The 27,157-nt window shown below is 38.9% G+C and overlaps 1 protein-coding gene across 1 annotated transcript in view; it reads right to left on the bottom strand.

The window, feature by feature from the left end:
- The window catches only part of Nup205 (nucleoporin 205), a 70,242-nt gene that overhangs the window by 27,323 nt on the left and 15,762 nt on the right, over nucleotides 1–27,157 (bottom strand). The window contains exons 8-22 of the mRNA XM_050147993.1: nucleotides 21,550–21,725; nucleotides 18,068–18,184; nucleotides 17,755–17,892; nucleotides 17,323–17,473; nucleotides 15,923–16,128; nucleotides 14,490–14,672; nucleotides 10,856–10,906; nucleotides 10,121–10,330; nucleotides 7,576–7,675; nucleotides 6,858–6,995; nucleotides 5,837–6,026; nucleotides 4,388–4,508; nucleotides 2,177–2,258; nucleotides 1,751–1,915; nucleotides 1,324–1,448 (exon numbers count right to left, since the gene is read on the bottom strand). Coding sequence (XP_050003950.1) covers nucleotides 1,324–1,448; nucleotides 1,751–1,915; nucleotides 2,177–2,258; nucleotides 4,388–4,508; nucleotides 5,837–6,026; nucleotides 6,858–6,995; nucleotides 7,576–7,675; nucleotides 10,121–10,330; nucleotides 10,856–10,906; nucleotides 14,490–14,672; nucleotides 15,923–16,128; nucleotides 17,323–17,473; nucleotides 17,755–17,892; nucleotides 18,068–18,184; nucleotides 21,550–21,725 — 2,153 coding nt within the window. The remainder of the gene's footprint in view (nucleotides 1–1,323; nucleotides 1,449–1,750; nucleotides 1,916–2,176; nucleotides 2,259–4,387; nucleotides 4,509–5,836; nucleotides 6,027–6,857; nucleotides 6,996–7,575; nucleotides 7,676–10,120; nucleotides 10,331–10,855; nucleotides 10,907–14,489; nucleotides 14,673–15,922; nucleotides 16,129–17,322; nucleotides 17,474–17,754; nucleotides 17,893–18,067; nucleotides 18,185–21,549; nucleotides 21,726–27,157) is intronic.

Here is a 27,157-nt window from a genome sequence, read left to right as displayed (position 1 = left end):
TCTTGGCACAAGCATAGACTATGACTAAACAGAAACTATTTAAAAAGTTGAGCCCAAATCTTTCATGTATTTTATTCAAATAAATAAAACTTCATAATAAAATAAAATAATTACAAAGATTTGCGAACTTCACTATATTACAAATAGAAGCTCTGAATACAACTTTAACAAAATAGTAAATTTGAGGGGGAAGCATTTATATCAATCTAAGAAAAACTGAGGTCTGATAAATATACAAAGATCTCCATTATGTTATGCACATGATTATCAGAAATACCTAAATAGACAAAATGGCATAAACATGAAAATCACTCAAAATAAACCAAGAGTCCACCTGTTCTTATTAACAGACAATAATTAAGTCAGTTGTGGTGGTCAAGTAACCAGTCCCAGCTCTTTGGAAAGCTGGAGAAGACAACTTGAACGTACCAGTCTGAATCTCGGCTGGCAGACAAAGAAAGAGTCAAATATGTCTCTTAAAAATACACATCCCTGACGCAGATGATAAGCTTTTCAACTACTTCTGCATATATATCAGATTCCATAACACTGAGCTTCAATTACCTCAGATCTCTCATTAAAGAAGATCTAATTCAGATTCAAAGAAGCATGAATGTTTAGGAAAACCAGAGTACAAAAGTGAATACTGAAAATCACAAAGATAAACATGAAAATAACAGATATGTCTCCATTACACTGGGAGAATAATCCTACTTTTTAAGCCATGAAATGTGAATCATAGTGCTCTTGATCTTAAGTTGAGGAATTAGTCATGAATTATAAAGTCTAGTTCTCAGAACACTTGTAAATTGAGTAAAACAAGACACAAATATAAGGGAAAGTTCTCAAGCAAATCTGAACTCTAATCAGATTCTGCCATCTCCACAGCTGAGGACGTCCTTCTTTATAGGCTTCTTCAAAGGTGCCGCTTGTACTGACACACTATGCCTCAGCAATCCATTTCACTGATGGAAAATTCAACACCAGAGAAGCTACATAGCATGCCCAAGCTGGCTCAACCTGCCAGGGGACACAGATGGCGACCAGGGATCTTTTGACCCAAGCACACTCTAGAACGCCCCCAAAACATACTTTAAATACAGCACCACTGGTAAAATCCATGAAAACACCCCGTAGTTCTCATTTCTCCCACTGTTAGGAACTGCACGTCTGCAGGATTTTGTTTATGCCTCATGGATTTTATCCATAAAGACTGGAGAAATTGTTAAATGAACTCATTTCTATCCTAAATGCCCCTCTTCCATCTATGAACTCAGTTGCCCACGTTTCTGTTCAGTTCCTCACAGTGCTTCCACTACGCACCTGGTAGCACAGCTCGGCCAGCTGAGGATACTCCTGCACAGCCACAGGGCCAGTTCTCCCTTCTGTCCCTTTCTCCAGGATGTTGAAGATGGCGTGCAGGCAGGTCCGAGGGCAGCCTAACACTCCTACATGGAACCAAAAGGAAATGCAAGTTTTCTCAGGGTTTCTGCATCACAAAATCCGAGACTCCCTTTATCACAATCTAATTTTAGAAATACATGCTCAACTGTGATATGCTACAGGAAATACTGATACAGGAAATTGACAAATCTCAATTCTCTAAATCTTAGATCTTAATGTCTGACCTACAATACTTTTCAAGTGTCATTTTCTAAGTGAATTGCCGTGTGAACACAGAATTTAATAAATGAAAACTTACATCAACAAACACTTAAGAAATAGATGCCCATGTGTGGTACAGCTATACCTGGGTCTTGCAGATTTGTAGTACTGATGGGTTTCTTCAATTCAAAGCCCAACAGGTAGAGAGCAAGATTGGGTGGATTGCGTTCTAGAGATGTAATGAGAAGATTCAAGATGTGGATTCTCGTTTCATGGCGGATTGCAGCTAACTTCTTTTCATATTCTGAACCTGAATACAGAAACCACAGAACAAAATCACATATCAATGGAAGGAAAGCACACCAAACTTTAAAGAAGCGTGTACTCAAAACCCCAAATCTACTTAATTCTTGACTGACCACTACAAATGCTTTGATTTAAACAATCTTAAAACTATTTATTCTAGCAAATTCTCAATTTCTCTTATATGAGCACCAGATGTTTCAAAGTTTTTCTCTTTACACTGCATATGTATATAAAATAAAAGCACATCTGTTAATCAGAGCCATACCCTCTTCAACACGAACAAATTCTTCTGTGTCTTCACTATCCAAGCACTCTACGAATCCAGCCATCAGCTTCTGGCTCACACTCTGAAGTCACAAACAGAAAAATGATAAATTAATAAAACTCTACACATTAGACAACCAATGGTAAACATGGCCCATCTATTCACCTGTGAAAACAAAGCCAAATCTGTCCCAGTATTTAGGTTTGTTTTGTTTTGCATTTTATGTGTATGGGTATTTTGCCTGCATGTATGTCTGTGCACCAAGTGCATGCCTGGTGTCCAAGGAAGCCAGAAGAAGCCAGATCCCCTGGAACTGGAGTTACAAACAACTATGAGCTACCACACGGGTCCTGAGACTTAAACCCAGGTCTTCTGGAAGAACAGTCAGTACTTTTAACCACTAATCTCAATCCCTCTCCCCTCCCCCACTCCCGTCCCTAGATTTTAGTTGCTTTTAACTAAAAGAAAACTTAGCTATTTATATTGCTACACATAGTCAAAGCAGACATGGTGGCATGCACCTGTAACCCAAACACTCAGGAAGCTGAAGTAGGATGATCCTAAATTTGAAGTCAGCTTGCTCTGAAAAGAGAAAGCAGACCAAGTGTGGTGAGACACCTCAATCCCAACCCCTGGGAGGCAGAGGTAGACAGATCTAAGTTCAAGACTCACCTGGTCTACACAGTGAGTTCCACGCCAACCAAGGTTACATAATGAGACCCTTCCTCAAAAAATAAAAAGAAAAGGGAAGGAGGGAAACAGAAAAGAAATCTGGCAGGAAAGAGTATGCTCTGATCAGGAATGATAATTTGAACTTAAAGCTCAGCATAGTGGCTCACACCTGTGACCCAGCACTTAAGAGGGATAGGACATGCCTGGTGCCAAGTCTGAACCACATAGCCAGACCCATTCTCAAAAAGAGAAATCACATCTGCATCTCAGAGTAGCTCTCAGCCTTGGTACTGCCATCATTCCAAGGGGACTCACAAAGATGTGAGGTCACTTTCATTTGCTACAACTGAGTGTACTACTGACACAGTGGCAGGGAACCCAGTAATGTGAAAGGTCTTATAAGAGCTACAGCCAAATGACGATCTGGGGGCTCGTAGATGGCTGAGTGAGTGCAGGTGCTTGCTGCTGAGCATAATGAATTAAATTCAAACCCCAGAACCCACATGGGAAGAGGAAAACTGACGCCTCCAAGTTGTCCTCTGACCTCCAAACCCACTTCTGCAGGCCTTGTGCATGGAGATCCATTCCCTCTCTCTCCCTCTCACACACAAAACAAATAAAAACTTAAAAACAACAAACAAAATAAAGATCTATTTCATCTGAAGTGATAAAATGGCTCCTGTTTTAAAGCACTGTTGAGGAGATCCAGTAAAGGTCTGTATTTTAGTTAAGTACAGCCTCCTACAGACATAGATGTTTACAGATGAAACACAGCTGCAGTACTCCAGCAAGGACAGCACAGCAGCCAGAGCTCAGAGCCCACCTCTTCAGTGGAGCCTGGACCAGCCAAGGCAACATAACACCATTTCAAATGAGAAAAGGAGAAACTCAACTATTAGGAACAGAAGAAAAAGGAGCATTTGAGCCGATATAGAACACAGGCCCAGAGTCAACCTCTCCACAGGTGGAGGCAGGAGGATCACTGAAACAACACATTAACGGTCTCAGGAAGAAAAAAAAAAGATCCTTAAAAACACTCTATAATAGCAAACATAGCACAACTGTGGATCACCAGAAACCACAAAGGTAATTGGGTCAGCACACAGACGTGGCTACAAGATCAATGTCTTCAAATGCTAAGAGTGACGGCCATTTTGTAGATGACACAGTCACATACTAGAGTGCAAACACTCACAGAGCACACTGCAAAGGGTTAACTTCAAAGACAAACCACAAGCCGGGCGGTGGTGGCGCATGCCTTTAATCCCAGCACTCGGGAGGCAGAGGCAGGAGGATCTTTGTGAGTTCAAGGCCAGCCTGGTCTACAAGAGCTAGTTCCAGGACAGGCTCCAAAAACTACAGAGAAACCCTGTCTCGAAAATCAAAAAAAAAACAAAGACAAACCACAGTCGAGTGTACAGCTACTTCCTCACCTATCTCTGATGAATGCACTTACTCTTTGAAGATCATTCCACAAACAACAATACAACTCATCCAACACTGTAGCCACTAGAACACATCAACAAGAGAATCAGTTACCTGGTCATGTGTGAAATCGCCAACCAATTTGATCTGAATGTTGGAATTGCAAGAGATACAGCAGAGGATCTTGGCACTTTCAAATGCCAATTCAGGATTACTGTTCCCATGATATAGATACCTTCAGAAGAAAACATTGAAAAACAATGTGATCAAGCTTGGCTTTTCACTGTTGTCAGAAAAGAAAATTTGGGGGTTTGAAGATGGCTATGGCTAAGCACATTTGTGGAGGACCTGGTCTGGCTCTCAACACCAACATCTGCTTACAATTACCTCAAACTCCAGCTCTAGAGGATTCAACCTCACCTCTGACCTCTGCAGGTGCACATACACACAAGCAGGCACACACAAATACATATAAAAATTAAAAATAAATAACTCTTAAAAGAGAAAGAAAACTTAAAGTCTACAGTTCACCTACAATATAACACTTTCGGACAAATGAGAGAAAAGTGTCCCCCTTATAGCTACAAAAGAACCTCTTCTTACAAGTTGAGTAAGCCAAGCCATGCCTTCCAAAATACCTGTGTGAAAGTCTTAGTCTACAAATGACTATTTGAAAAAGGGCCTTTGTATATGTAGGAAATCAAGCACCCATGAGGTGATTAAGGAGGAGTGTGCTCGCTATGTTTATGTCAACCTGACACAAACTAGAATCATTTTGGAAGAGGAAACCTCGATCGAGAAGATGTTTCCACCACACTGGGCTTTGGGCAGCCAGTGATTTTTCTTGATTGACAGTTTATGTGTGAGGGCCCAGCTCACTACGGGCGGTGCCACCCCAGGGCTCATACACCTGGGTACTATAAGAAGCTAAACAAGCCACGAGGAGCAGGCCAGTAAGCACCATTCTTCCACGGCCTCTGATTAAGTTTCTGATTCCAGATTTCTGCCTTGAATTCCTTCCTGACTTCAATCAGAGATGGGAGTGTGAGCCGAGAGCTGTAAGATAAAAACTTTTCTCCTCAAGCTGTTTTTGACCACATTGTTTTATCAGAGCAATGGAAAACAACTCAGACAGGGTACAAGAAGACTGCCTTCACAAAAGGGTATGTGGACAGAAGCACTCCCAAAGATCACATATGAAGAAGCTCAGGTGCAACACCAAACCAGCAGAGCGTCAGCAAATGTGCGGGTGTAAATCCATGTATGTATATAGGACTGGGGGTGGCTCTCTATCCCTACCCCTCAAATACTGAATTTCCCTACAGAAAACAAACTCTGTTCATTTTGAACCTAAACTTTTAGAACACAAGAATGAGCTAGGAAGAGGGAAAAAAAGGAAAGGCATGATAAGGCTCAGAGTGATTGAAATAAAGGAGTGAAATTAGATAAGGTTAAAGTAGGCCAAACCCAATAATCTGTGGTATATTAAATATGCAACAAAAAAGAGACTAAAAACTGGAGAGACTCTGTCATTCTCTTGCTCTCCTGACAAATGTGCCTTACCTGGCAATGTTAACCACATTGTCAGCCTTCTTAGTTCTGGGATTAATTCCCTGCAAGAGCTGTTCCAAAGGAGAGACGATGAGAGCCAGCTGACTCTCTCTCAGAAGGTCCATGAAAAGGTTCTCCTTTTGCAGAGTGAGATTGAGAAGTGCTAAGCAATGCTGAACTGCTTTTTCCAGGTGTTTCTTCCCTGTAATCCCAAAGGAAGTTAGAATCTAAATCAATCTTGGAAATGAGAAAACAAACTTAAAAGGCAGGTTTTAGCTTCAAAAAGTTCTTGTTTTTTTACAAACGTTTAACAGCACCCACCCAGTTATTTCTGTGCCCAGGCTACTCATATATTAGCTTCTCTTTTCTCTTTTCCATGATCCTCTAGAGCAGCGGTTCTCAACTTTCCTAATGCTGCAGCCTTTTAATACTGCTGCAGCCTCATGCTGTAGTGACCCCCAACCATAAAATTATTTTCATTGTTACTTCAAAACTGTAATTTTGCTGTTATGAATCATATTATAAATATCTGATATGCAGGATATCTAATATTTGATCCAAAGGGAGTCATGACCCACAGGTTGAGAACCACTGCTTTAGACAATGGCTCTCTGAATGGATAATGTGTGCCCAGTGACCATTTGACAACACCTATAAACACTCATACTGTTCTCACTAGGAAGGTGTAACTGGAACCCAGTAGACAGAAGCATATAGCACACAGTACAGCACCACAGCAGAGCGATCAAAACTGTCAATAGTGCTGAGTGAGGAAGAGACCGGCTTCAAGCAAGACACAACACAGGATTCAGATTCAGAGTTAAGCATGTTAAAGATGTGAAAGCAAAAGAAACATCTGAATTATCTGCAGAAGACCCTGCAATGAGATAGTAACAATGAACCAGTCTCAGTAATTCAGTCTGTTTTCACTCATAATGATTCACTGGAAATACCACTGTTGTTGAAGAGACTCTTACACTACAAAAGCCAAACTTCACCAGTTCTGAAGTCACACAGACTTTCGGGCACATACCAGGGAAAGGCGCGTAGGTATCTAGCTGCTTAACTCCTTCTTCCAGTAAACTGAGAGCAAGTTCCAACATCGGTGACTCATTCAGAAGATGATACATCAGACTGAAGCCAGGTGGCTTATAGGCTATGATTTCTTCTCCTAAATAGGACACAGTGCAACAGATGATGAGCCAGCATCGGCTTAAAACTATTTAATATCATGTGTGAGTGTGTGCGTGCGCGTGCATGTGTCTCTATGCACACGTGCGTCCAAGTGCATGTTCAGAACATAACTTGCTGGAATCAGTTCTCTTCTACTGTAAATTCCAGGGATTTAACGGAGACCACACAAGTGCTGTTACCTATGAAGAAACAGTGAGTGTCCATCTCACTGGCCCCTCAGTCACAACTTCTGTTAGACTCTCTGTTTCTGTGAAATGTATTATCACTGTAACTTAAACAGGATGAACTCAGGTGAAGGCAAGCCTAAAGCTGTGACAGTGACACAAGCCGTTGAGGGCATCAGTCCCACAGAGAAATGGCACCTGTGCATGGGGACCAGGGCCCACCATCAAAACAAGTGAACTCATGGAAGGAACTATGACCTGAGTACTGAGTAAAATCCTATTTTCTTTTTCACAGAACATGATTAAAACAGTAAAGCAAAGATTAAATTCTAATTTTAACCATAAATTTTAACTAACATTTATATAGTCAGTAAATCAAACTCTGACACTTACCTTGTAGCTCCACAAACTGATCTACAAAATCTTCAAGCTGAGGCTCATAATCTCTCAGTAGCTTATAAAATACTTCCAAGACAACCTCAGCAACTTCCCACTAGAGAGAAAAAAAAAAATTCAGCAACAATGAACGGTCCAAGGTGGGAATTGTCTAGTTTCTATTCCCTCCACTCTACTCTCCAGAAAAGAGACAAAGTCACTAGTCTACTTTATGAATTTATGCAAACATTCTTAATTCACATTGTCATCTGTCAAAGGATAACAGGTTGGCTTGTTTACAGATAGAACATGTTTTAGATGTTATTTAAGAAGTGTCTCTTCAGTCAAAGTTTGAGCTCTTTTACAAGTTTAAGGTACTGAGCATCTGAACATGTTCACTTTATAATTATACAATATCAGATTTCTATAAAGTTCAAATAGTTTGCATTTTCTCTGGGAAGCTTCATATGAAGCTCAGCACAGTGACCTAAACTCTCAGCCACATGGCTCAGACCAGGGTTCTCTGCCCAACAACCAGCCAAAATGCCCCAAATGCCCCCATAACCATCTGACTGTTAAAGATGGACTTAAAATAGTTTATATGGAAGGACACGTAAGTACAGCTATATACTCAGTGAAATTTAAACTTTTGCAATGGATTTTAACCATTGCAGAGAGTATGTTATTACCTATTTCCTTTTGTGATGGTGGAGACTGAGCCCGACTGCACATGCAAGCCACTGCTCTCCCTTACAGCACAGCTGCAACCCTTACACAGAGGTCTGGTTACGCTGCTTTTTTAAATGATTGTTTTGAAGTCATTAAACTATTCAATTTTATCAGGGCTGAGTTTTAGAACTCTGGCCTTTTGGATTTTCAAAAAAAGACATTATCACCTCACAGATTTGAAGACTGTTAAATCTACTACCTCTAAATGCTATAGTATTAATCTCAATCTAAAGTACTGTAGTCTTGAGAATTCACTGTCTTAAGATGTAGTTACCTAAATTAAACTAAAGAAAGTTTCAAGTAAATAACATTATAAAAATTGACAAAAATTTTTCAGGGAAAAAAAACAGGAAGCAGCAAGGAAAGCACCAATGTCTGCAGGGGAACTCAGATGGGAAAAAAATTATCTGGAGAGCACGTGGGTGACTAGAGCTGCAAACACTGTGGTCACAATGACCTTGTCTAGACGTCTAAAACACACTTGTTTAAACATGAATCAGAAGATCTGTGAAGACTGTGATGAGCGCACATGCACTGCTCATCTCCAATGACATTTAATACAGCAAGGTTGCTATTAATATTTCAGAAGATCAGGACATTTATGTTAAAAGGGGATTCTAGAGACTAAATAAAATGTATCCCCTTGTATTTATCATCACTAAAAATAAATTATAAAGCAAAGAGAACTTCAGTTTCTGTGACTAAATATTAGATCATCACATGCCCCCTGGTGATGAATATACAAATAATCAGACTATGCAGGTATAGATTTAAGGAATGTATACTATGCAGCCATCTAAAGGCCATTTTTTAAGTGAACCTTTCTAATTACTTGAAATCTCCATGATACTATACGACAAACAATAGAAAGTAATAAGGTATTTTTTTCTAGTGATATTTAAATGGGTGTACAAGAAAAAAAAGACAAGAAATAATTATTTTTCTCTTAGTAACAGGGCTGGGGGTGATAAAATTTCTTAAGTTCTGAATTGTCCAATATTAGAATGAATGGAGTTCTTTCTATAATTATTAATATAACAAAACATTCCACAGGCTAAGCAAACAACAAATGAAGCAGAGACATCCCTATAAACTATACCCAAGGGCATTCTGTGAGACAAACAGTATTATACACTAAAGGTAAACTACATAAGAACCTGGGAGGGTCTCTTACATAGCTTAGTGGTTACGAGCTTAGATCTGAGAACAGAGTCCTATATTCAAACCCTGGTCCTGGACCTTGGGCAAGTTCTGTAACTTTGCTAAGCCTCCCTCTGTAAAATTGGAACATTAATAGTACTTGCCTCAAGGTAATACTAGAATTACATAAACCAATATATACGATAAGCTCGGTGGGGTCTAACAGTAGAGCCAAGATGAGCAGAAACATCATTGCCCTCAGCAGTCAGCCACGGTAGCTAAGTGACCAGTTCACACCAAGCTTCCCTCTGGGTGAGAACTAGCAAGTCAGCTTGAATTGATACAAATCCTAATCTAAAACATCCCATTTGTTTCCAACAAGGGTGAAAATAGATTTTAATTCAATTTTAGTTAAAAAATTTGCTCAATGAGACATGATGAGATTTTTATCTCAAAAAAGTACTCAGTTAAGGACTGTGAACTCCTGTCAGAAAACTCATTGATCATTAAAGTGTGTTGATTTTAATTCCCAAACTTATTTGTAAGACACATGAATAATCCAAGGTATTACAGAATTAGGACTATAAATGTCACTAACTTCCAAGAGCCGAACTGAATTTGTATTCCCTTACACCTTGGTTGAAGGAAGTGACAATGAGTTCAAAGGAGAGAAAGGGTTTGCTCTAAACATAACCTTTTCAGCTGCTCTCCGGTAAGCTCGCGTACGGAATCTGAGAAACACAGAATCTCTGAGGAACTGCAAATAAGGGTCAAAGCCAGGGGGGCGCAGGCCAGCACCCAGATTGGAAGGGAATGAGCTCTCCACCAGGGTACTGATCAACTGGCAAAAGGCCCGAGTCAAGGGGTATTCTTCACAACGTGACTCTATTTCATTGAGTTCAACCTTTAAAGAAAAGAATAAAAAAATTAGCAATACAAATATGAAATACAAAGCATTTTGCTAACACTAACTCATTAATAATGATATATCATCACACAAAAAATTAACAAAGTACTTCCTACTTAGCAGAAAAGACAAAGTGTATCAATCACATATTATCTCAGCCTTGAAATAAAGTTTACACGCTTCTTTTCAAAATAAGGAGACAGCACACCAACTGGTTATACATATGAGTGACATTATACAGACTGAGCACATTAGATTTAGGAATATACATGTATATACATAAACCTTCTGACCTCCACACACATACCAAGGGACATGTGTACCTAGGCATATACATTACCATACAGTAAATAAATAATGATAAAAAGAGTTCTGTCTCTATTTCAGCACTCTAAAAGTAAATATATTCAATTTAAAAATTACAGAAATTTAATAGTCTACAAATAACCTCTCCCAATCTTATTTTGGCACTAATGTAAGAATTAATGAATACAGTGTTGAAACTAAAAAAGAAAACCTTACCTCAATACCAATAGCTTGCCTCTGGCTTGGAACCCTGACGGTCTGCAGTATCTGAAAGGAAAAAGAAACACATGTCAGGACCATCCTTGTTCATCAATAAGCAGTAATGGCACTGCACAGCTACACATCTCCCCCACCATTCCCATAGGCATCACTCTATCTACAGGCGTGATCACCGAGGAGTCCCTGACCAACTAACTCTTGCAGACAGAATTATAACAAACGGAAAACTGTAAAGATCTAAGAGCACACAATTCACTTTTCTCAGCAAATTCCTCTCAGATATTCTGGAATTTGCTCTTGAAAAGAACTCAGAGAACCATACCCATGTTTAAGACACTCTGCTCACAACCAGTCATACATAACCAAGAAATAGGTTATGTATGAGAAGAGGCAAGTTTGTGATCAGTTCTTCCTGACCATACTACAGGCCTTCAGTGTTCTAGAGTAGAAAAACCACACTTATTCATGATACTTCACTTGTCTGACAGTTAAGGGGCTACTACTATGTAGATTACAAACAACAACGAACAAAAAGTAGCTGACTTGTAGAAAAGAAATCACTCACTGAGATGTCAAATATCATGCAACCCTAATCCTACCCGTCTGTGATGGTGTAATGGGTGGAAGTCAGAGGAGCTCCTGCTATCATACTGCCGCTGCTGCCCAATATGAGCCTTTATGTCCACCAGGGAAAAATCATCCAGCTGCTGTGAAAATTTCTATAAAACTTATCAAACAGCTGGATGGCCCTTTAATGGCTAAAGCCAAAACACAGAAAGCTACTTAAATACCCCACTTTGGGCAGGAAAGGCACAGAGGAAAAGGAAGAGTATAGAAACCATGAATATCTATTTCCTGCATTAATGGGTAGAGATATGTCAGAAGGCTGGTCTAAAGACAACCATGGCCAGCTGCATAATAATGGGCCATGTAAAGATGGAAAATACAGCCAAACAGTGGTGGTGCATGCCTTTAGTCCCAGCACTAGAGAGGCAGAAGCAGGCAGGTCTCTGTGAGTTCGAGGCCAGCCTGGTCTACAAGAGCTGGTTCCAGGACAGGCTCCAAAAGCTACAGAGAAACCCTGTATCGAAGATAAGATGGAAAATACAGAAAGAGTCTGGACTATACATACTATTATTGTGTTTTCTTTAAATTTTTTGACTGTACATGAGCTAACGACAGTAAAACACTTTATTATGAAGGCTGTTAAGTTAAACCAACATTAATATGATTAAGTTTTCTTGAATTAGAAATTTGAGTCTAAGGATATATTGCTTTGGAAAAGAGGTTCTGCTTTTGTTTCCACAGAATATGAGAATCTATGGATTGCTTCCATATTAATATGATTTGATCACACAATACCCCTTGAAACAAGGCCCATTTAATACAGCATCCACGACAGCTCCAGGACTGCTAACTGAGATGAGTCAACACACAGGATACCCCAGTCAAGATTTAACCATATTTCTACATTTTCTCAAGATCCCCATAAGATTAACAATGCCCCTTATCAGCAGGAAGCAATATAGAAAACTACAACCAAATATCCCAAAATATTGTTTATAAATGTTTGTTTTCATTTAAAGGGTTTGGGTTGTAAATGATTAGTAATCATAGTCAATCTCTTTCGAAAGAAAAAAAAGGGATACAATATAGAAATGATGAGAAAAAGGTAGATCATTGAATCTATGTTAATTCAAAAAAAATTTTAATCTCAAAATACTTTATACTGGTATGGATTTTGGTTTATTGATACAAACTTAAGGCCAATTTTGTTATACTGTATGTATATTTTCTACTCTTGTTTAAGGTATTATGTTTATGTAGCTTATTTAAAAACATAATGTATAGTTAAGAGACACAATTTAATAGTCATCTATAATAGTCAAACTTATAGCAATGCTAGATTTTTAAGGTACTACAGAGATTATTTCAGATAGAAAATCTTCAAACACTTCAAAAACCTACAGAATATGGCATTTAAAATGTTTTAAGAACTTAGACTTTTCTCAAGAGTGAGCCACGTCTGTTTCTGGCACACGAATTACTTCAAGACGAAGATGAGCATCGAAGAAGCTCTTTATGGAGTTTGCTTTCAATGTGGCAAGGCTAGCCATTTGGGTAAGAAACTGCTCTTGCCTGGACTTCTTGACTGTATGCTGTATGAACTGGACATGCAGGACCCACAGGAAAATGATCACTAAACTTTGCCAAAACAAGGCAGGATGGTCCTTCAGAGTTCCTGCTTCACAGAAGAAACTGCCAGACATTCTGCAGGACACAGAAGAAAATGACTGACAATCTGCAAATATAGACAGGACAGTCTTTCAAATTTCCTGCTTCACTGAAAAGTCAGCCAGACACTATGGAAAATGGATGTCCCAACATTATGAGAGAACTCTGGGTGACTGTCCAGGCAGTCAGATATCACTGTCATTTCTAGAGTTTTGGAAGTTGCTTACAATGCACTTCCCAGATACTTGGCAATATTATATCCTCCTGGGGTCGTTGATGGAGTTGAAGACTAAATAGTTATAATTAATATAGTTTATATATAATTATATAGTTTTCCTTCATTATGATAAACAATAAATTAAATATAAAACTTTAGACTCACAAAGATAGGATAGATAAAAGAATTTTTCCCCCTATGACAGGGTTTCTCTGTGTAGCACTGGTTGTCCTGGAACTAGCTCTAGTAAACCAGGATGGCCTTGAACTCAGAGATCTGCCTGCCTCTGCCTTCCAAGTGCTGGCCATGCGCCACCATCACCTGGCTTAGAATATTTTCTTTAATCTTGCCAAATACAAATAGACTAAATACCATAACTTTATATATATTACATTCTTACTTGATAATTGTTTTATATAATTTTACGTTAAAGTTAATTAAACAGAAAAGGGTAAATGATGTATGCTGTGAATACATTTTATTACCAATGGTTAATAAAGAAGCTTATTTGGCCAACAGGCAGGCAGAACAGAGCCAGATGGGAAATCCAAGCAAAAATAAAGGGAAAAGGAAACACCATTCTCAGGGGAAGCAAGATGCGAGGTAACAAACCATAAGCCTCTTGGTAAATAATAGATAGGAGTTATTTTAGGTTGTAATAAGCCTGATGCCAAGCAGTGGTGACATACACCTTTATTCCCAGCACTCAGGAAACAAAGGCAGGCATTTCTGTAAATTCAAGGACAGTCTGGTCTACAGCCCAGTCTAAAGAATGAGTTCTAGAACAGGCTCCAACGCTACAAAGAAACCCTGTCTCAGAAAAAGTAATAATAATAATAATAAGTCTGAGCTAATAGGCCAAACAGCTTGTAATTAATATTAAGCCTCTAAGTAGTTATCTGGGAACTGGTAGGCAGTGAGATACAGTTACAGCAGTATCTCACTGACCTTGGGAAGTAAGACTTTTAAAGTTACTGAAAGAACCTACTTTCAGAAACTTAGTAAGGTTGTGAACCGTAAGAAAATAACCCAGACTATATGTTTTTAATGCTATGCTGGGCTCCCAAGCCCTAACTTCCTACATGGGAATGCCCTGGAACACTGCTCCAACCAGATGCTCTTGCTTCTACAGTATACTCATTCTCCAAATCATACAAATAAGAGAGTTCATGGCACTACCTGAGTGTATTCCAACGACTGCCAAAGTGAAGCAGCAATTTCAGGAGACTTTCCAAAGGCTGCAAGTGTCTTCAGTAGCTCAGCTTTGAGAACTGGGGGAATACTGCACTGCAGGAGCCCCAGAATCACCACGACAGGCGTCCACTGCGGATGCTCACAAAGCGCCAAGCGAGCATTTTCACTCTGAGATTTGAACACAAAACAAGAAAGCTATTTAACTTGTTTATCTAGGGTTTTCTGTTTGGTTTTATGAGATGTTTCTCACTATGCTGCCTATCCACCTCCACTAACTCAAGCCATCCTCCTGACTTGGCCTCTTGAACAGATGTCAATAGAGGAACCTACTACCAACTCTGGTACATTTAATACATACTAAAACAAAGAGAGTCCATCATTTAGCTTGAAGCCTATTGGTAGATTAAATTGGATTCCTCATGGAAGGAATGGAAGATAAATTTCAAAAAGTTTCGTTGGCAGACCGAGGAGCAGAAAATACTACTATAAACAGATAAATAGTCTGTCTACTAGGGTGACATAAATCTTAGGCACTTTTAAGCTCTTTCTACATACAGTATTATGACACTAAAATATATCTGATTCTGATGCATGAGTCAATAAATACTTTTCCTGAGAAAAAGAATGAAAAATATTTTATAAATGATAACTATGCTTTATTTCAATAAGACATTATAATATATTTGACATTTAATGCACAATAACACCAAATATGATTAGAAAATCAAAACCTAAGAAATACATTTCTATATTCCAGACAAAATGTCAACCTGAGCAGTTTGTTTTGCTCTGGTAATCAACACGTATTTCTAAGTTGTGAAAATGATTAGATAACTGTTACTTTCTTTTAATGAAAACTATTCTTGTTGAACAAATATATCAATACACGTGTCTATCTCAGAACCTCTACTAGAATTACTTTCTAGAACCCTGGTTCTCAACTGTCCTAATGCTGTGACCGATCCTTTAATACAGCTCCTCACATTGTGGTGACCCCCAACTATAAAATTATTTTCATTGTTACTTCCTAACTGTAATTTTGCTATTAAGTGGAAATATACTTGTGTTTTCCAATAGTCTTAGGAGACCCCTGTGAAACGGTCGTTCAACTCCCCCAAAGGGATTGCAACCCGGTTTCAGAACCACTGTTCTAGAAGGATGCACACACAACTGACTACTTTCCTCTCTTGGCTACTTTCTTATGTGTTCAGGCTATAATTTTCAAATTAAGACTGTGCTAGTACACAGAACTAGCAAAAATTATGTCCTCTGAAGTCTAGAAAACAAGAGCATAAGGATGAATGCTACGTATGTGCTAAATACATCAAAACATTAACCACTAAAAGAAAATGCTTGGCCACTTAAGATGTCACCAGGCTACAGCATAAAACAAATCATTCTAAGGATGGACTACCTACCCAAGTAATGATAGTAGATGTTAGCTGCAGAAAAGCAATCAGTCCATCCTGCTCCTTCTGGGTGATACCACGTGAAGGAAGGTGACGGTACTGGACACTATCTGCACTTGGCAGGTCCTTTCGGAGATGTTCATGATAAAGCAGTAAGGAGTGAAAGAAATGCTCCCAGGATACAGGACTGCCGCCTGCTCCCTGAATGTTTTCAACTGAAAAGAAAAGCAACAGAATTTTCCTTTAAAAATCGCCTACTTGGGGCTCAAAGGTAGAAGTCTGCCTGCCGCATGAGAGGCAACAGGGCGAACGAAAGGCCCAAGAATAACTTAATTTATGATGACATTGGTCTGCCTCTGTCCTAAATCGTCAGTGTTGCTCTGCCCAGGTAAGTAGTATGCTGAAAGGGGTCCGAATTCTTTTTGGTTCTTTCTTGACTAGACCTAAGGATGGGGTAAAGCCCAAGAAAGTGACTTTGCATGCCATTTACCTGCTTCCTACCCAGAAGTTCTCGATGCTGGAAATGTAAGAAAACTGCTACTTTTTCGGACCAAATAATTCACAAGGGACGAGCTTGAGTGCTCATAAAAAGACAGCTGTAGCACAGATCTATAAATTATACTATTCCACTACATACCAAGCACTGTGGGACAGAGAACCACAAATAAGACAAGCAAGCCCTGACAGAGTAGCCAATATGCTGGCTTGGGAGACAGGCATGTCTTTTTTAATCGTGGCTCCCTCAACTTGTCACCAGGGCTATTTTAAAGCTTAACTTCTCCAAACTTATCTTCTCCACAAACACAGCAGATATTTAGTTTCTTTTCCCTTTTAGCAGTATATCTGGCTTAATTTAGGTCTAAAATTAAATTAAGTCTGAAATATATCTGGCTTAATTTAAGTCATTCTAAAAATCAGTAATAAGAAAATAAGTATTGATGAGGGCAAATTACAAAAATCAAATTTAGCTATATATGATGACTTATACCTGTAACTCTAGTAGTCTGAAGGCTGAGGAAGGAGGATGGTGACAGGTCTGGGGCCATCCTGGGCTTTCAACCGAGTTCTAAGACAGCTTAGGCTATGGAGTGAGACCCCCATCTTAAAACAAAGTAAAGCCAAACAAAAACCTCCACTGCAAGGAAATATACTTGGTCTTATATATCAGATGTGTTCTCAGAGAACAACATATATGGCTTCAGACTTGTTACACTTAACTGTATTTAACAAGATAAATGGCAAAATCCCCCAATCTGAGACCATAATCAAAGTATTACCATGCATAAAAATGACCAGTGTAACTCTTTCCCTCAGTATTATAAATGCAATTTATACCTATGGTAGAATCTACACATCAGTACAAGAACATAAGAGTGTAAAAACAAATCCGGCATGCAGACTGCCCTTACCGTGACTGCTACCATTGACTTTGAGCAGGCTAAAACAGTAGTGGGCACACTGAGGTCCATTGGCCAAGCCCTGGAGCATTTTTAAATAAGGAATATAAATAGTTGGCGGCAACAGGTCACCCATTTGTCTCACAAACTTTGACAAGACAACCTGAAATTAAGAAAAAAAAGCTTATAGAAAATGTACCTTAACTTTAAGGTAACATGGACAGCTAATAAAAACCACATAAAAACTAAAACAAATTCAGGGCTATGATTTAATTCATTGCCACAAAAAAACAAAAGTAACTGCTATTTTATTTATGAAAAACTTAAATATAATATATTTCTTAAATAAAAGAAGAAAAGTGATGACTTCTAAATAACTTATTACCTGTTCAAATCTCTTCAACGGCCAATCAGAGAGTGAAAATAAAAAGCTCTAAAACTCACCTGGCGCTGAGGGGGTCGCTGATGAGCCACTCCCAGGTAGGAGCCCATGATCGTTGGAGTCTGCAGGGGCTCTGAGGGACACCAGTATTCCAGAGCAAGCTCCAAATGGAAAGGGTTCTTTTTGTATAGTTCACCAATCTGCAAAGAATAAGCAAAAACTATAGAGAAACGTTTACAACAAAAAAAATTACAGAAATAAAAAAGCACCTTAGTATTAAATTCTTCTGCAAAAATTTTCCAAGGTCCAAGAAAAATAATGGAACAGAAAAGAGATTTTAAAAGAAAAAATTCTCTCTCCAGCAGAATGACTTACCAGGAGCATTAAGTGTTCCAGGTCCCTCCTCAGTGAGATAGGGGGCTCGTTTCCCATCTGGATGCTCATGTGAATCATTCGAGCATCTTCATCCGCCCGATTCTTCAGCTGCTTCACCTTTGTATGTATTAGACAAGGCTTAATGCAAATATCTTATGCATTGGTTAATAACAAAATCAAGAAACAAGGTAACTAAGAGTAACAATATATAAGAAACATCACTTAAACACCTGTATATTTTAGCAATATAAAAAATGCAATAGGAATTTCACTAAAATACTTAAGATTATAATATCTTAAGTATCACAGGGAACCAAAGAGATGGTTCAATAGATAAAGACGCCTGTGCCAAGTCTGCCCACCACAAGATGGTGGAAAGAACCAACTCCTACAGGCTGTCCTGATTTCCACTCCTCCCTAACCTGTCTATAACATGCTCATGTCCACATACACACACACAATAAATAAATAACAAAATGTAAAAAAAAAGTTACTACAGAATTTTCCACTTCACAGAAATTGAGATTAATGTCTCTCAAGAGAGACATCACTATCATTTGGCGTGGATCATCTCCAGTGAAGTATTATCCTAAATACTGAATGAAACTTCACATCCCTAGAACTACTAAGAACATGTTACCATGATGTAACAAGCAAAACTTATAACCCAGCATGCTGTGAACACTACACTCTGGCTGAAAATTTAAACTAATGCTAATGAAACAAGAAATTACTTTGTTCTGGGGGACTAAATAAATAAATAAATAAATAAATAAATAATTTATAGCTGCAAGTTCCACTATTCCTTTCTCAAGATTCAATAGAAAATAGGCAAAGCATGGAAAGACTTGAATAACAATTCCAGCTAATTACTGATAAACAATCCATAGAGTAGGTCTCTTCCATTTTTTCACAGACCATATTACTAAGAAAGGCCACAAAAGCAAACCTCAACATTAAAGCAATCCAGTGAAGTATATTCTCTGACTCTGAGGATCTGACTAGAAACTAGTAAAAGAGAAATGACTGGAAGTCTCTTAAGTATTTAAAAATTAAATCTCAATCTCTCTTCCTCTCTCTCTTCCCCTCCCCTCCTCTCCCTTCTCTCTCTGTCTCTGTCTCTNCCCCCCCCCCCCCCAGTGACCAAAAGTCAACTCAGGGAAATTAAACGGGGCCAGGCAGTAGTGGCGCACACCTTTAATCCCAGCACTTAGGAAAAAGGCAGAGGTAGGTGGATCTCTGTGAGTTAGAGGTCAGCCTGGTCTACAAGAGCTAGTTCCAGGACAGGCTCCAAAGCTACAAAGAACCCCTGTCTCAAAAAAGCAAAAAACAAAAACAAACAACAAACAGGAAAAAAAAAATCTTAAATCATCTTATATATATTAAAGTAAATTACAGTATTCAAGAACTGGGTGATTAGCCGGGCAGTGGTGGAGCACGCCTTTAATCCCAGCATTTGGGAGGAAGAGGCAGGCGGATGTCTGTGAGTTCGAGACCAGCCTGATCTACAAGAGCTAGTTTCAGGACAGGCTCCAAAACCACAGAGAAAACCTGTCTCGGAAAAAAAAAAAAAAAAAACTGGGTGATTAAATTGTTTCCCTTGCCCAAGACATTTCTGACTCTTATACCACAATTCCCTCAACTTTCACCTTCTCAGACAATCATCTCTCCACAATCAAATACTCAAGTAGATATTAATTAGAAGAAATTTTAACCTTAACCTTTCTAAGTGTTCCTTTCCCCAGATAGGAAATAAAAGCATGAGCAGGCTTCTTCCCACTTCAACTCTGTTTGCTCACCTTCATCTTTAGAGTTGCTGGAGTCTCGACTTACCTGTTCATCCTGACCATTCTAGCTCTTCACTGAGCTAACCTTAGCCTACAGAAACCTACTGTCATTTACTGCCTGATCTGCGAGGAGGTGCAATGCAGTCTACACATTTCTTCATATACAATTTGTCTATGAGGATGAGAGTGCCTCCTCTCTCTGCTTTGTTTGCTTTGGCTGCTTAGTGTTTCTTTTCTTTGTCCTTTTCTCTTTTGAGAAGAGGGGTTTAGAGCGCTCCATGTACACGATCTAGCCCTATCTGTTTGCTTCACACCTAGCACAGTACCCAGACCACAGGAGAAACACAATGAACAGGTGCTGAGATGACAGGTCCGTGCCACCCCATCTGGCTACATTCATTTCCTCATATGTACATCCTTACGTGTACACTGAGGTTCATCTGCATACCACAAATTAAAAGTCTAAACAATTATCTATAAAAGGAGATTTTCCACTATGCCTCTTCCAAATCAGGTATAAAAATACTGTAGTCCCTTGAAATTCATGAAGAATTTCAACACCACCTGAGGATACCAAGAATCTACAGATACTCAAGTCCCTTATACAAAATAACAAAGTAGTTGAATACATCATACATACATTTTCCCATATACTCTTTAAGCCATCTCAAGATGGCTTAAAATACCTAACATAAATAATACAAACAGTTGCTATTCTATATTGTTTAGGAAATAATGGGGGGGAAAAGTCTATATAGTTTCAGCACAGACATTTTTTTAAAAATATTTATTTATTTATTTATTATGTATACAATTTTTTTTTATGTCTGTGTGTATGTCTGCAGGCCAGAAGAGGGCACCAGACCCCATTACAGATGGTTGTGAGCCACCATGTGGTTGCTGGGAATTGAACTCAGGACCTTTGGAAGAGCAGGCAATGCTCTTAACCTCTGAGCCATCTTTCCAGCCCCCAGCACAGACATTTTTGTTTTGTTCTCTGTGTAACAGCCCTGGTTGCCTTGGAACTCTTTGTAGACCACCTAGAACTCATGGAAATCCACCTGTCTCTGCCTCTAGAGTGCTGGGGACCAAAGGTATGAGCCACCATGCCCAGCTTAGACACAATCCTTCTGAGCCTGAAAATTTCAAGTCAAAGCTGGCTGATTCTGAAGACACAGAACACATGGAAAACCAAGACTATTAGCAAGGCACCTCAGCACTAGGGTACCTGCTGCCCAGGGTACTAGAAATTAACAGTAATCACCTGCCCACAGAGGGATTTTCAACCTACTACTTCTGTGTTCTCAGTGTCCAACGCTCCTTCTGAAAGGGTTATATCGTTTCACTTTACCGTCCAAACTGCACTTGTAATACATCACTGCCGGATCTTAGTCTGCACTGACTTTATTAGTTGAAGTTAGTCAAAATAGTTTTAAACTGTTTTTCTTTATATATATATCTTTGTGGTTTTTTCTCTTTTTTTAAAGATTATTTATTTATTGTGTATACAGTATTCTGCCTGCCTGCAGATCAGAAGAGGGCATCAGATCTCATTATAGATGGTTGTAATCCACCATGTGGTTGCTGGGAATTGAACTCAGGACCTTTAGAAGAGCAGGCAGTGCTCTTAACCACTGATCCATCTCTCCAGCCCTAAACTGTCTTAAAAAGCTCATTTTATACTGTTATACTTACTTTCATTGGCATAAATGCAAGGAAGTCTGTAATGAGATTATGGGTTCTGCGAATGTAAAATTCTTCCTGATAGAAGTTTTCGGATAGCACCACAGACTCGGTGAGGAATAAGAAGACGCTATCGGCAATGGCAAGTTCAGCAATTGCTTCATCAGCTTCCGTGAACTCAGCCAGGGCTAGAAAGATTTAGAATATAAAAAGCAAACTGAGAAAAAGTCTTTAACTCAAGTTCTATCCCATGGCATTTTTCCAGCCTCCTAACCGGTACTATGCACAAAATGAGAATACACAGAGTTGTCATGAACTCACAAACTCCAAATATACTGAAAGAGTACTCTGAAACACATGAAGCTGGGTGCGGTGGTTCACAATTTTAGTCCCAGCACTCAATAGGCAGAGGTTGGTGGATCTCTATGAGCTTCAGGCTAGCCTGGTCTACACAGCAAGCTGCAGGCCAGTCAAAACTACATAGTGAGAGAACTTGCCCCAAAATAAACAAACAAATAAATGAATGAATAAAGGGGAGCGAACATGTTCTTCTTATGAGTGACCTCTGACCTGTTAGTTAGGAGATGAATAATGTTAACACTGTTGTAGTCAGAGAGCTCTTATGCAAGCATTAGCATCCTAAAACAATACAAGAGCTTTTAATTCTACTGAAATCTTCAGGGTCATACAGGAACAAAGGAAAAGTCATGAGTGAGGAACAAAACCTAGACATGACTGATTTCTTTACTCATCTGGCAATCTACAAATAAAAGCTTAAATCGTAATTCAAAGACGTATGGTAGTCTACTTGGGATGTTTTTAAACATCTGGATATTTCCAAGCTGCCCATAAACAGACAGACAAGAATGAGCCTTACCACGCATGGTCGTCATGTCATTTCTAGACTGACACTTCATTTCAACTATACTGGTCAATTTTCCACACATACTAAATTACAGAAATCCCAATTTAACACTTTACCTTTAAGTGTTTAATATGCAACTCAAAAGATACTAAAAAAAATAAAATAAAATATTATATATAAAAAATACCATTATCATATCTTTCAAGGTATGATTTCAGTTTCAAATATACAATGGTCAAACACAGCTGTGTCATCCAGACTGTGAAATGTCTTGATTTGGTTTGGAGTTTTATTGTTTTGTTTGGGCTCTGTAATTTTTTGCAGACTGTTTGAACTGGGAACTAGATACAGTCTACAAACTGCAGTTAACTAATACACTACCCCTATGTCCCTTTTATTTTTGTTTCAGCCTTTACATGCTGCAGTTTTCCATAATGTGACATGCATGGTGTTGCTTCCAGTGGTACATGTCATCTTGCCCACTCTGAAAATGCTACAACTTGGTAGAGTTTCATTTAGAGATGTTGACAAGATGTCAAATTATCATGTGGGCTGAAGAGATGGCTATGAGGTTAAGGGCACCGGCTGATCTTCCAAAAGACTGGGGTTCAACTGGCAGCACCACATGACAGCTCACAACTGCCTGTAACTCCAGTTCCAGGGGACCCGACACCCTCACACAGACAAAAACACAGACAAAACACTAATATTCTGTAGACAGAAGTTTCTATAAGGTTAATATATATTAAACATTTGTCATATTAGTAATAATATAGAGTACTAACTCTAGAAAAAGGTTTCATCTACCTTCCTGTACATGATTTTGGGTTTGAGCCTCTATCAGTTTTGTGCAGTGAACCATGAGCATGCCTAATGAAGTCTCCAAAAGGAGGCTGGGACCCCACAATGACAATTCCTCTAGGACTATGATATCACCACTAAGCTGAAAAACACCACCTAAAGATCAGCTTTGGACTATAAACTGCTCAGAACAATTTCAAGGTGGCTATCTGACATGATCTAGCCTCACAGACTACTCTAACCAGGACTTGAGACAAGCCCTGCACTTTCCCATTACACAGAGACTGGACAACAAACGATACAGATACCTCTCCCAGGACTTGACAATTAACCCTAAAATTTTCTCTTCCAGATCCCCTAAAGATACCATTGCCCCCAGATAGCAGGAAGTAAACTTGAAAATACAATGTCTACATTCCTGAGGGATAGGGTGTGTAGGTTCTGGTCATTCAATGGGTTATAGATATTTGTCATTTATAGGGAGGTTGGTTACAAATTGTTATTGGTAATGGTTAGAAAAAAAGCCAAACAAAGGAAAATTAGATTCAAGATTCTTGTTTTGAAAAAAGGGAGGATATAGACATAAGATAAAAAGGTATACTATTGAATCTACTTTTAAAAAGCAACTAATTTTAAATGTTTTACACTGCATTAGATTTTTGTATATTGTATACAAATTTTGTATATTGATACAAATTTGAGATTAATTTTGTTAGAATATACTGTACATACATTTCTACTCTTGTTCAAGGTATTGTACCTATACAACTCATTTAACAAGGTAATGCCAATTTCTAGTCCTTGAAAATTATTACCAACTGTTTAGGATAATAAGAAAATGCAGGCTAATAGCTAATCTCCTATTATAATCAAACTTGTAGTCACACAGGGTATGTTTTCAAGGTCAAACAAAGATATATTTTAGATAGGTCACCTTCAAACACTTCAGAGATCTACAGAATGTAGCATTTAAGATGTATTAATAACATAGGTTCTTTTCTCGTTTTTATGACAATGAGATATGTCTGCTTCTGGCAGTACCAATCTACTTCAGAGATGATGACAGGCATCAAAGGAACTCCACATGGAGCTTGCTTTCTTTGTAGCAAAAAATAAGCCACTGAGAAAGACAGTGCCCTTTGTTCAACCACTGTCCTAATTGGACAAGCAGGACACAAAAGAGAGTGACTACCAAACCTTGCCCAGACAAGTCCTTCAAAAACCCTGCTTCACAGAAAAGTCCGTCAGATATTCTAGGCTTGTAGGTTAAAGATGGATGCCCCAACATTGCAGAAGAACTTTGGGTGGCTGTCCAGGGAGCCAGCTGTTTCGGTCATTTGTTACATTTTTTGGGAAGTTGCTTGCTTGGACTTCCTGCTTACTCAGTTTATATTATTTCCTTCTTTGGTCTCTGAGGGAGTTGAAGACTAAATAATAATAGTTAAAAATTTCCTTGTCTACCTGATGCAGAAAACAAGTTGTGATAGAAAGTAAATTCGGTACAAGACTTTGGACTCACTAAGAAGGGGTAGATATGGAGTATTTTCTCTGAATTTGTCAAATGTAAATGGACTAGACTAGACATTGCTGATACTATTTATTGCCTGTATATATCGTATACAGTCATTGTACTTATTGTGTATAGTTTTTCTTATGCTTCCTTTTATTTTAGACAAAAAAGGGGAAATGTAGTGATATTTCATTTGTATTCTAATAAATAAAGCTTGACTGAAGTTCAGAGAGTAAAACAGCCACACTGGTTAGCCATACAGACCAGGCAGTGGGGACACACACCTATTAATACCAGTAGCCACACTAGTTAGCCATAGAAGTGATGCAATGGTGGCTCACACCTTTAATCCCAGCACTTGGGAGGCAGAGGTAGGTTGATCTCTGTGAGTTCAAGGCCAGGCTGGTCTTCACAGTGAGCCAGAGATACACGAGAAACCATGCCTGGAAAAAACAACAAAAAGATTGGGAAAACCTGCTATGTAGCTTATTCTGTCCCACGGTCCTAGAGACCAAATACATAGTCTGCTGCTAAGTATTTTCAGTGTCCTCTGTAAGATTAGGAATACATAAGGAAAAGAGTCTCATTAAGAGGAAAATGAACTAGCTGGTTTTCTTTCTTGTAAGTTCCTCTATGTAGCCCTGGCTAGCTTTAGACATGCAATCTGTCTGCCTCTGCCCAAAGAGTTGTGCATATAAGTGTAAGGGTAAGACTAGTTAGGTTTTGGGGGTTCTCTTGTTTCTGTTTGAAGATTTATATTTTATTTTTAACTCTGTGTATGGAGGACTAAGCACCGAGTGCAGGGACCCAGAGGCACTGAATTCCTTAAAGTAAGCTACCCCAAATGGCTGCTGGAAACTCAAGTCTTCTACAAAAACAGCACAACTCTTAATTACTGAGCCATCTCTTTAGTCCTCGTTTGTCTTTTGATTTTATATTTTGAAATAAATTCTATATACCCACCCATAGCATTTGAACTAGAAAACAAAGTATATCATTCTTGAAAAGAAGTTAGCACTAAAAGTACAAGGGTTTAGCACTGCGTTTTCTCAGACGTGTCAATACACTTTGCTCTTATTTATTCCCCACTTAACTATACATTCCCCTGCATCTCTATTGTTGGTTCCCTTCCTGCCCTTACTCCAACTGTTTTCATGTCAAGTGAATTCCACTACCTATGCCATTGCCTGCACTATTCCTTCTACTTTCAATACACACGCGCAGGCACACACATACCCCTAAATGTTTTCATATGAGAGTTTGTAATATTTTGCTTATCATAATAGTCAGTTCTATCCATTTTCCTACAAATGTCATGATTTTGCTTTTCTTTATTGCTGAAAAACAACCCCATGGTTTTTCATGGTCTATACAGCACATTTTATAAAACAATATTCTTAAATCCTTATAACTAATAGTGATACTAATGTTTAAAAGAATCATTAACAGGGAGCTGGAAAAATGGCTCAGTGGCTGCTGTTCCAGAGCACCCAAGTTCAATTCTCAGCACTTACATGGTGGCTCACTTCAGTTTCAGGGGATCTGACACATCAGTACACAGACATGCATGCAGGCAAAATATCAATGTACATTTTAAAAAAAAAAGTAACAACTCAGTTTAAAATGCTTAGGATGGGAATAAAGTTGAGTAGAGAGAACATGCTAAACAAGCCCCAAGCTTCGATCGAATTCAGCTCTGAGCACCAAATAGAGAACCGTAACAGTACTGACTGTTACAACTGATAAGAATATGAACATGAAGCCAGGCAGTGGTGGCGCACGCCTTTAATCCCACCACTCAGGAAGCAGAGGCAGGAGGATCTCTGTGAGTTCGAGACCAGCCTGGTCTACAAGAGCTAGTTCCAGGACAGGCTCCAAAACCATAGAGAAACCCTGTCTCGAAAAAACAAAACAACAACAAAAACAAAAGTAAAAAGCGGGTTGGGAATGTAGCACAGTGGTGGAATACTTACCCTGCGAGGTAGAAGGCCTTAAACTTAGCCCCCCGAGACTGCAGATGAAGTCACCATGCCAATACTTGAGAGTAGAGACAGGATGGTCAGGAGTTTGAGGTCATTCTTGGCTACAAGTTGAGTTCAAGTATAGCCAGCCACTGTTACACAAGAGCTCGTCTCAGGAAGGAGGAAAAAAACAAAAAGCCAACTGCTAGCCTGGAAAGGCGGTGCATTCCTTTAACCCCAGCAGCACTCGGGAGGCAGATGGATCTCTGAGTTCAAAGTTAGGGCTNAGAGAAACCCTGTCTCGAAAAAACCAAAAAAAAAAAAAAAAAAAGAATATGAATATGAAACCTAAGAGGTTTAAATAGCGAAAGACCTGGTACTAGAAACCGGGACCATAATTCCTAGGCTATCCTTACACATTACTCTAGGGCACAATCTATTGCGCCTCTTAGGATTGGGAATAAAAAGCTGGAGCAATGCCTC

Source organism: Alexandromys fortis, unplaced genomic scaffold (genome assembly GCF_014885135.2).
Source record: "Alexandromys fortis isolate MF-2015 unplaced genomic scaffold, M_Fortis_MF-2015_v1.1 scaffold_57, whole genome shotgun sequence".
Taxonomy (NCBI): domain Eukaryota; kingdom Metazoa; phylum Chordata; class Mammalia; order Rodentia; family Cricetidae; genus Alexandromys; species Alexandromys fortis.
The sequence above is the reverse complement of the archived record's forward strand: the minus strand, read 5'-3'. Positions and strand labels throughout refer to the sequence as shown.